Source organism: Aegilops tauschii, chromosome 2 (genome assembly GCF_002575655.3).
Source record: "Aegilops tauschii subsp. strangulata cultivar AL8/78 chromosome 2, Aet v6.0, whole genome shotgun sequence".
Lineage (NCBI taxonomy): Eukaryota > Viridiplantae > Streptophyta > Magnoliopsida > Poales > Poaceae > Aegilops > Aegilops tauschii.
Window position 1 is genome coordinate 473085475 of NC_053036.3, and position 11273 is coordinate 473096747.

At 46.8% G+C, this 11273-nt stretch overlaps 1 protein-coding gene across 1 annotated transcript; it reads right to left on the reverse strand.

Moving 5' to 3' along the window:
• Positions 1-7860: 7860 nt before the first annotated feature.
• LOC109742144 (peroxygenase) lies at positions 7861-10834 on the reverse strand. Its single transcript, XM_020301220.4, has 6 exons — positions 10580-10834; positions 10340-10492; positions 10166-10251; positions 8568-8662; positions 8342-8467; positions 7861-8221 (listed from the first exon to the last, which is right to left on the reverse strand). Exons 1-6 carry the CDS (start codon positions 10692-10694, stop codon positions 8068-8070), a joined length of 729 nt encoding a protein of 242 aa, XP_020156809.1. The 5' UTR covers positions 10695-10834; the 3' UTR covers positions 7861-8067.
• Between the last annotated feature and the right edge of the window lie 439 nt (positions 10835-11273).

The window sequence follows — 11273 nt, forward strand, 5'->3', positions numbered from 1 at the left end:
AGTTTCAGGCTTGAGTCTAGCTTTGGGTTTCTTCACAGGAGTGACAACTTGCTTGTCATTCTTCTTGAATTTCCCTTTCTATCCCTTTGCCCTTTTCTTGAAACTAGTGGTTTTTGTTAACCATCAACACTTGATGCCCCTTCTTGATTTCTACCTTCGCTGATTTCAGCATTGCGAAGAGCTCGGAAATTACTTTCGTCATCCCTTGCATATTATAGTTCATCACGAAGTTCTAGTAAGTTGGTGATAGTGACTAGAGAACTTTGTCAATTACTATCTTATCTGGAAGATTAACTCCCACTTGATTCAAGCAATTGTAGTACCCAGACAATCTGGGCACATGCTCACTGGTTGAGCTATTCTCCTCCATCTTGTAGGCAAAGTACTGTCACAGGTCTCATAACTCTCAACACGGGCATGAGTATGAAATACCGATTTCAACTCTTGGAACATCTCATATGCTCCGTGGCGTTCAAAACATTTTTGAAGTCCCGGTTCTAAGCCATAAAGCATGGTGCACTAAACTATCAATTAGTCATCATACCGAGCTTGTCAAAACGTTCATAACGTCTACATCTGCTCCTGCAATAGTTATGTCACCTAGCAGTGCATCAAGGACATAATTTTTCTATGCAGCAATGAGGATAATCCTTAGATCACTGACCAAGTCCGCATCATTGCTACTATCATCTTTCAACTTATTTTTTCTCTAGGAACATATCAAAAAATAAACGGGGAGTTACATCGCGAGCTATTGATCTACAACATAAATATGCAAATACTATCAGGACTAAGTTCATGATAAATTAAAGTTCAATTAATCATATTACTTAAGAACTCCCACTTAGATAGACATCCCTCTAGTCATCTAAATGATCACGTGATCCATATCAACTAAACCATGTCCGATCATCACGTGAGATGGAGTAGTTTTCAATGGTGAACATCACTATGTTGATTATATCTACTATATGATTCACGCTAGATCTTTCGATCTCAGTGTTCCGAGGCCATATCTGCATATGCTAGGCTCGTCAAGTTTAACCCGAGTATTCTGCGTGTGCAAAACTAGCTTGCACCCGTTGTATGTGAACGTAGAGCTTATCACACCCGATCATCACGTGGTGTCTCAGCACGAAGAACTGTCGCAACGGTGCATACTCAGGGAGAACACTTATACCTTGAAATTTAGTGAGGGATCATCTTATAATGTTACCGCCGTACTAAGCAAAATAAGATGCATAAAAGATAAGCATCACATGCAATCAAAATATGTGATATGATATGGCCATCATCATTTTGTGCTTTTGATCTCCATCTCCAAAGTACCGTCATGATCTCCATCGTCACCGGCATGACACCATGATCTCCATCATCTTGATCTCTATCAACGTGTCGTCACATGGTCGTCTCGCCAACTATTGCTTTTGCAACTATTGCTATCCCATAGCGATAAAGTAAAGCAATCATATGGCGCTTGCATCTTATGCAATAAAGAGACAACCATAAGGCTCCTGCCAGTTGCCGATAACTTTAAAAACATGATCATCTTATACAACAATTTATATCTCATCACTTCTTAACCATATCACATAACAACATGCCCTGGGAAAATAAGTTAGACGTCCTCTACATTGTTGTTGCAAGTTTTACGTGGCTGCTATGGGCTTATAGCAAGAACCGTTCTTACCTACGCATCAAAACCACAACGATTTTTCGTCAAGTGTACTGTTTTAACCTTCAACAAGGACCGGGAGTAGCCACACTTGATTCAACTAAAGCAGGAGAAATAGACACCCACTAGCCACCTATGTGCGAAGCATGTCAGTAGAACCAGTCTCATGAACGCGGTCATGTAATGTCGGTCTGGGCCGCTTCATCCAACAATACCGCCGAATCAAAGTATGACATGCTGGTAAGCAGTATGACTATTATCGCCCACAATTCTTTGTGTTCTACTCGTGCATATAACATCTACGCATAGACCTGGCTCAGATGCCACTGTTGGGAACACAGTAATTTCAAAAAAATTCCTACGATCACGCAAGATCTATCTAGGAGAAGCATAGCAATGAGCAGGGAGAGTGTGTCCACATACCCTCGTAGACCGAAAGCGGAAGTGTTATATCAACGCGGTTGATGTAGTCGTACGTCTTCACGATCCGACCGATCCTAGCACCAAACGTACGGCACCTCCGTGTTCTGCACACGTTCAGCTCGATGACGTCCCTCGTACTCTTGATCCAGTTGAGGCCAAGGGAGAGTTCCGTCAGCATGACGGCGTGGCGACGGTGATGATGAACTTACCGGCGCAGGGCTTCGCCTAAGCACTACGACGATATGACCGAGGTGTGTAACTGTGGAGGGGGGCACCGCACACGGCTAAGACAAATCTCTGTGTACCTTTGGGGTGCCCCCTACCCACGTGTATAAAGGAGGGAGAAAGAGGAGGCCGGCCCTAGAGCGGGCGCGCCAAAGGGGGGAGTCCTACTTGGAGTACCAGTCCAAGTAGGATTCGGCCCCCCCTTTCCTATTCCAACTAGGAGAAGGAAGGAGGGGGGAGCCGCCCCCTCCTAGTCCAATTCGTACCAGCCCATGGGGGGTGCGCGGCCACCCCTTGAGGCCCTTCTCTCCTTTCCCGTATGGCCCATTAAGGCCCACTACTTCCCCCAGCGAATTCCCGTAACTCTGCGGTACTCCGAAAAATACCCGAATCACTCGGAACCTTTCCGATGTCCGAATATAGCCTACCAATATGTCGATCTTTACCTCTCGACCATTTAGAGACTCCTCGTCATGTCCGTGATCTCATCCGGGACTCCGAACAAACTTCGGTCATCAAATCACATAACTCATAATACAAATCGTCATCGAACGTTAAGCGTGCGGACCCTACGGGTTCGAGAACTATGTAGACATGACCGAGACACATCTCCGGTCAATAACCAATAGCGGAACCTAGATGCTCATATTGGCTCCTACATATTCTACTAAGATCTTTATCGGTCAAACCACATAACAACATACGTTGTTCCCTTTGTCATCGGTATGTTACTTGCCCGAGATTCGATCGTCGGTATCACCATACCTAGTTCAATCTCGTTACCGGCAAGTCTCTTTACTCGTTCCGTAATACGTCATCCTGTAACTAACTCATTAGTCACATTGCTTGCAAGGCTTATAGTGATGTGCATTACCGAGAGGGCCGAGAGATACCTCTCCGATACACGGAGTGACAAATCCTAATTTCGATCTATGCCAACCAACAAACACCTTCGGAGAGACCTGTAGAGCATCTTTATAATCACCCAGTTACGTTGTGACATTTGATAGCACACAAGGTGTTCCTCCGGTATTCGGGAGTTGCATAATCTCATAGTCATAGGATAATGTATAAGTCATGAAGAAAGCAATAGCAATAAACTAAACGATCATAATGCTAAGCTAACGAATGGGGCTTGTCCACATTCTCCTAATGATGTGATCTTGTTCATCAAATGACAACACATGTCTACGGTTAGGAAACATAACCATCTTTGATAAACGAGATAGTCAAGTAGAGGCATACTAGGGACACTCTGTTTTTGTCTATGTATTCACACATGTACTAAGTTTCCGGTTAATACAACTCTAGCATGAATAATAAACATTTATCATGAAATAAGGAAATAAATAATAACTTTATTATTTCCTCTAGGGCATATTTCCTTCATATCGTGCCTTACTTCGAAACATAAGTTCATTCCTTTATGCTTGCACATATACACCTGCGTACTTTGATATCAATCTCATTCATGTTACATTGTTGAGTTGTTTTGCGCAGCAAAGAACACTGGATCGTCATCGCACTAATGCCCCGGGATGGCCGAGGTTATTTCTTTGATTCCAGGAGAGACCCAAAGAAGCCATGGAAAGCTCTGAAAATAGTTCAGAATGCTGCTCTTTTGATGTGTCATAAGTCCGACCATAAGAACTTCCCATTTCCACAGTTCGAATTTCACACTAGCTTCTGTTGCCGGCAACAACCGAAAGACAAAACTATGCACATGTCTGGCTACTATGCCATGGTCCTCATGGATGACTATGTGTGCATAGGACCACTTATGAGAAGTGATTCAATGTTGCAGAAATGGTCCGAAGAGAATGAGAAGGTAGTTAAGCTAGCTCACTTTTGGACAAAGCATGAGCGCCTTCAGAGGATGCTCACGAATATCATCAATCACCATGTAGTTAGGGATGAGGGGATGTTCTACTGCGAGGCAGAGAGACAAGAAGAACGAGAGTTGAGAATTAAGCATCAAAATGAGGACCATGGCATCCTTCGACATTTTGAATGTTACTGTGTCATGTCGAAGGATACTATGCTTTCTAGAAAAATGTCAAACATTAAATTATGTCATGACACAATGCTTGTTATCTTGTGATCTTTACTTTTTATGTATGTGTGACATATGTTTATGTATTTACCTTGTGATCTCTTCTATATATATTTGAATGTTATTGTGTGCTAAAAATAATAGATGGGTCCGCGAGAAGAATTGTGGGAGGGTGTATTTGCGGCGGGCATGGAGAAGCACTATCTATGGATGAGGGACAAGTATCGGGCAGAGCACCTGAGGGAAGCGGCGTTAGCTTGGGTCAGAAGTGTTCCAATGGCCCAGTGTTCTCTCCCAGCAATGGAGAAGATAGCAGAGAGGCAGTTCAATGATCTCGCGGTGTGCATCCTGACGGATGCGACCCCGGATGAGAGGCTGAGGATCTGGCCGGGTCTGAGTCCAACCACCATACCCACGTCGGGTGAGGTGCTTCATTGGTCTTTTCGAGAGGCTAAATCTCCCATTCCAGAGCAAGCGGCCCATTGATCCCCGTTCGTTCCATCCACTAGTAATTCATGAAGTATGTGCGCTAATGCACTATGTTTTGAACATCGCCCGACACTCTTTTCACTCCTAAACAACTTGTGAAACCATTAATTATGTATGATGAGTGAAATATATATGTTCATTATTATAATGTACTTGTTATATTTTCTTTATAACTTAGTACTTTTTATTAATAAGACATCATTGTAATGTGGTGTCTGTGTGTGGATCAATGTTAAAACTAGAATTTATGTATCCCCATGCAATTTGATGATGTGATCCAGGTGCAATATGCTGCAATAGCATCAATTCGGCATTAATTCATAATAGTGGCGGGTAGCAAATACTGTGGCGAGCGGCGGAAAGTGCATGTCGTTGCTGCACAAACTTTCTGTGGCGGGTGGCGGTGATTGCTCGCAACTGCAGATGGGCCACCACTGGCGGGTGGCCGCTCGCCACTGATGGCATATTAGCATTGGCGGAAATGAAAAAGTTCATACATTAAAAAATCACATTTGGAAAATTTGGAAAATAATTGAAATTTGAAAATCACAAACTTGAAAATTTTCGTACATTTGAAAAAAATCAAAAAAGGAAAATGAAAAAGAAAGCAAAAAAGGGCAACAACAAGAAAACCAGAAAACCTAAACACATAAAAAACCGGTTGGGAAGGGCTTATGAGAAAACGAACACGAGGAATGGGCCTGTCTGTTAGGAATGACGTGAGCGAGGGGGGTAGGGAACAACTAATCGAGGAGCGCTCGTTCGGGAGCCTCCCAAGGGTCATATGGGGTGGGCTGAGAGCGCGCCTATCACGCTCCCTCCGGGGTTTTTTCGCATGCGTTTTCGGCTTTGTAGATGGTTTTTTGTGCTTTTCTTAGCTTTTTGCCAAAAAATCGAAAAGAAAAATTATGAAAAAAACGCGCTTCCGCTAGAGGCACGGCCGTGCCTCTCGGAAACGGGAAAAAATGCATTTTCTTTCTTTTGCTTCCGCGAGAGGCACAACCGTGCCTATCGGAACGCTTACATATGCTCGTGTATACTCACCTCACGAACTCATCCACGCACCCACCCCCAATGAGCACAATAATACTACACGCACGGGAACGAAAGAACGTACTCTACAGACCCCCCCCCCTCTTAATTTCACGGGTTGGCCCACTCAATTAAATTCCAGCCTATCCCCTCTAACCACCCCGGAAACTGCCTGTGAGTCTACCATTACTCCAATGAGAATCTCTGACAGACCAAGCCGACAAATCAAATCTAGCACTTGAACTCAAGTTGGTTGGTTCTACTACAAAGAATCTAACCATTTAAGTGCTCGTGTCTGAACACAGATGCAATTTTTTCTAGAAGGTAAGTAGCTCCATTTGACTTCATTTGATGGGATATTGATTGGTTTCCTTCCAAAAATATATATTCCTGCATTTCATGAGAAAAAACAAGTTTTCTTCTTTCTCGAAGAACTAGCGTTAGAAAGACGCGAGAAATATGAAAAACTTAGTGGAAACCACGTCAAACCCCTTTTATAAAAGTGGTAAAATATCGAGCCATCACATGTATAGCAAAAAGTTCCCACGCGGATGATAAAGGTTGCCTTGTCCTCATCTTCATTAGCCATGCGTGTTTGCTGGTAACCAGAGCACGCATCCAGAAAGCAGAAAAGGTCACACCCTGTTCGTGGAGTCTACGATTTGGTTGATGCGAGGCAGGTGAAAGGATCCTTTGGACACACCTTGTTGAGGTCGGTGAAGTCTAGACACATTCTTAACTTTTTGTTGACCTTTGGGACGACAACAGGATTGGCGAGTTACTCAGGATGGATCACCTCGCGAAGCTCACATGCACCCTTTGCTACTATTAAATCCAAACAAAATACTAAAAAATTCAAATAAATCTGAATTTTTTTTGTCAATAAACATTGATGTGTTTTTCACATGCGTGCCAATTTTCTTGATGGGATGACATTCTTGGAGATCACAGCAAAAAAAAAAATCATGCTCCAAAACCCGTTTTTGGAAGCATTTTGTCGCATCGGTTTTTCTTTTTTTGCCGAGACCTGCATGAATGTTAGTTTGTCATGAAAATTCACAGGCATGTGAAAAACACAACAGCGTTTGTTGGCAAAACAGATTTTTTTTTTAATTTTTAAATATTTATTCGGATCTTACCGTAAGGGTGCATGTGAGCTCGAAGAACACTTTCGACCTCTTGGAGCCTATTTACCTCTGCACGAATAAAATCTTGGCGCCCGGGCTTTTGCTCCACATCTTTCTCCACACTTTTGCTCTTGCCAGAGCATGACGAATGCAATGTCGCCTATGAGGGCATGGCCAACGCCACATGTTGGACGGCTGCCCCAGCTGTCACATCGACGCAATTGGTCCAGCTCAAGTAAAAGGTGCTACTTGCAGAGGCGGACGGGCTCTTGCAGAGGAGCCCAGTTCCGTGAAAATGGACAAAACTGACTCTTTTTTGAAACTTCAACGCAAAATGAACCCGATTTGAAAATATTTTACAAAATGGCCATCTTTTGCATGACGCTCGGGGCTGAGACGCCATGCTAGCAAATACGAGGCATCATGCTATCTAGTATGGCGTCCCAGCCCTAGCATGGCGCGCCCAGCCCCGGGCGTCATGCAAAACGGTCATTTTATGAAATATTTTTAGACTAGGGCCATTTCATGTTGAAGTTTCGAAAAAGGGCCAGTTTTGTTCATTTTCACCCCGATTCCTCACTGACAAAAGCGTTGAAATAGTGATGGCTGAGCCAAGTGCTGCTCTCCATGATCGTGTGCTTTTTTCCTGGGATGAAAGAAAAGGGAAAGAGCCGGTGATAACAGACTAGAAAAGGGACCACTGCCACCATTGAGCGATTGTTGGTTTGGATAGCTGCTTCAAATAAAAAATGGATGTGGAATGCATGGGGCGGCACCTTGGTGATGCCATCATAGTACATGCCCTCATTGCCGTTCGAAGTAAAGGAGCAAAGAGCACACCAAAATACTTGTGTCCTCGAGTTTATAATTGATACGTGTACAACTTATTTTTATATAAAAGTGTATAACTTCTCAGCCCTCTGAACTTGGTATTCGTTCGTCTCTTATTTCCTAGGAATACATGATGAGGTAATCAATCTGGTCCACTCACGATCGAGGACGCTCCGAGACGACAGCGTTGCACTCTACTCGGTCCTGTGACTCTAGTGCTGCTTCTCGTGGGCTTCCCTCCTTTGCTGGGCGATGAACTCGAACAAGCTACCATCGAAGCAGCGGCGAACAGCTTCTCTGGAGACGAAGCCCTCCTCGTCCTTGGCCAGCACGTACAGCAGTATCCACTCTCCCTTGCTCACCAACCTGAACACTCATCAGTTCAGGCCAAACATGAGTGAAGCAACGTCTTCAGTATAGGAATCTTTTGCCTCCTTTTAAAAAAAATCGATGATGAAGCAGAAATGACAGTTCCTAAGTGCTCACCATCCAAAGAAGTCATACTGCAGCCGGTTGCCTTCGGTCATCCTCCAGATGTCGCCGAAGCTGAGCTTGTCCGGCGCCGTGCGGGCGTACTTGCTGAAGATGCTCCCGAAATTTACCGGCATAAACCTATATTTGCCTCACAGTTGTAGTTAACGTACCTCCTTTAGAACTGAAAGATGGTGTAAATAGTAGTAGTAAGCAAGTTTGGAGTGTGGATTTTAGTTACCTTCCCTCCGTGTCGTAGGTCGAGGAGTCGCTGCCATGCTTATCCTTGTGGATGTTCTTGATGTGTATGGGGAACAAGGGAGATGGTATCCAGCTCTGTATATACCCATCATGAAAATCGAATTCCCCCATTATTACAGGACAGGATGCAATAACACGCGACTCGGGCGGGTCATCTCACCCCCCGGCGCAAGGCCTCCTCCCGGCGTTCACCCATCCGCCGCCGCCTAACGCATCCCCGGGCAAAGCCCGCTCGGATCTGGCGGCGGCGGGTCGCGGCTCTTAGCGCATCGTCACCCCTCGAACTGGGGGATCTGGTGGTCGCCGACAGCGCGGCGCTGCCCCGGCGCGCGTCGCCGAGCTCTGAGGTGGAGGGGATGGCGGTGGTTGCGGGCGGATGCCGTCGGTCCGGTGCTCCTGGTACGTACGTGCAGCGGCAGAATAGGGTGCGGCGGCGCGGCTCCGTCGGTGGTTGGGCGTGTTCGTGAGGCCCGGTGGCTGGCTACCGGCCATGGTCACCGGGATGCGGACGGCGCGATGGCGGGTGCGGCACGTCGGCAACTGGGCGGAGACGCCCTTGTCTGGGTCCTTGACACCGCGGGCAACTCCGGGGGAAACCCTAGATCTCATTGCGATCGAGCGATGGCGGTGCTTTAGCGTCGTAGTCCCTCTTAAGGGCATCGTTTCTGGAGTTTGCTCAGGTTCAAGGGACGAGCGAAGCCGGAGGTGCATGGTCTGGTGGCACGACTGCCGATGAAAATCGCGCCGACTTCGGTCATGGCGGACGATGGCGGTGTCTCCGATGTCGTTTCTTTGTTAAGGCATCGTCGTTGCAGTCTCCGTCATCATGCTCGGAATGCTCCGGGGGAAACCCTAGATCTGGGCCTCCCGGATCGGACGATGATGGCGCCTTTGGTGTTGTTCTTCCTCCTGGGGGCATCGTTTTGGAGCAAGTGCTGGTTGGAGGGGACTACTGGAGGAGCGGTGTTACATCTACCGCAAGGCCGACGGCGGATCCCGGCGGCATGGCGCCGCGGAGGTTCGGCGATGGGCGCGTATTGGAGATGGACTCGCACAGAAGGAGGAAGCTGTCTGGCGTAATGGTGGCGTTGATGGCAGAGAGGCCTGACAAGGTCGGTGCATCAGTTCTGCTCTGAGGATGGACCGAGAGAAGATGAAGGTGACGGCCCTTGCAGCGTGCGGTGCTCACTGGGAGTGTGCCAGACCGGTGTGGGACTCAATCCAGGTAGTGGCTTGGATGTGACACCTGGCTTTAGATGTTAGGCTTTGATACGATGTCTGTTTGGTATTAGGCCCGGACATTCGGCACGCCTTCATCAAGGGGTTAGGAGTAGCAACAACGTTGCCAAGATGGTGGTTTCTGGCTTATTGATATATCATCTTGTATGGTCTCTGTGAATAATTAATAATATGGCTGCGCATCATTCAGATGCAGAGGCCGGGGTTACATCATCCTTTTCTAAAAAAAAATTGAAAACGGAAGATGAACAAGTGCTAGCTTTGGTGAAACTTTTAAAGAACAAAAATGTCGAGCATAGACTAATATTTTTATCAAGTTGCAGCTCTTTTTGTACTTACAGGTAGAGTTGGGAAGCTTAGACCAATATTTATGGCAATTGCCGCTATAAAACACAAGATCACGTTGAAGCCCAGTGACCGCATTCCTAGAATTCATGCAACATATATGTTATATGACCACCAATAAAACCATCAACGGATAAACCGTACATGGTGATGGTACGCATGCGTTACCTCCGTAAGTCTCCCAGGGATAGACGATGCCGTCGCCGTCCAGGTCGAAGAAGGCCACATGCTGCTGCAGCACGCTCTTCTGCCCGTGCTCGTGCCCCTCCACGGCCCCTTCAGGATTGTACACATCGGGCACGGCCAGAGCTCGAGCCAAGTCTGCATAAGCTTGGCTGATGAAACCAACGCCCCCTGTGTGGACGAAAGCACGTAAGAATTAAGCGAAGGAACGGGGCAGGCACTCACATGGCTTGGGAAGGCGCGGCTCCAGGTCGGCCCGAACCGGCCGCTCGGCCGTCACCGGCGCCTCCTCCGCCACCGTCGACATTGCGTCGCTGGGCGCCTTATCTTCCTCCGCCATAACCCGCGCTTCTCTCTCTGTGTGCACCGGAATCGAAAGCAATAATCTACGACCGGCGGTGACAAATTCTACCGTGCGACCTGCTCTTCTTATACACGCGAGGAAGGAAGCACCCACGGGGCGTGTGCTGTGCTGTGTGCAGCGCGCGAGAGCGACGAAGTGAGCAGTGAGGTGTCACGTCGTGATTTGGCGCCGAGAAACTTCTCTGTGGCGGCTTGTGCGGTGAGGTCGCTCTCTGGATCCGCTTGTCCGTCCATGTCGTCACGCCCATTGTCCATTAAACCGTACGCTCCCATCTCCGCCGCGCTGTGCTGCGCCACTGCTTGATAGGAACGTTAAGCGCCTCTGGTTTTCGCCGCGTGCGCGCGCATTGTGATTTTTTCTATAAAAAATCGGAACGTTTTTCTGGTTCTTTGTTGATTGTCTATCTATCTACGTAGATGATGATAAAACCACAAAGATGGTCGGTTTGTCAGCTAGCCAATACAAAAAGGGCCACGGTACGTGTCGGCCAGGTGAAAATTGAAAAGAAAAACGGTCGTCTCTTCAGCCGTACAATCCACAGGAGTTCAATGGCTC

What these genes read in the sequence shown, in the direction of transcription:
- LOC109742144 (XM_020301220.4), bottom strand. Translation starts at nt 10,694, where the DNA reads ATGGCGGAGGAAGATAAGGCGCCCAGCGACGCAATGTCGACGGTGGCG. An exon ending in TAAGCTTCCCAACTCTACCT is followed by an intron (nt 8,663 to 10,165) that starts GTAAGTACAAAA and finishes GGGTATATACAG; the next exon opens with AGCTGGATACCATCTCCCTT. An exon ending in CAGTATGACTTCTTTGGATG is followed by an intron (nt 8,222 to 8,341) that starts GTGAGCACTTAG and finishes ATGAGTGTTCAG; the next exon opens with GTTGGTGAGCAAGGGAGAGT.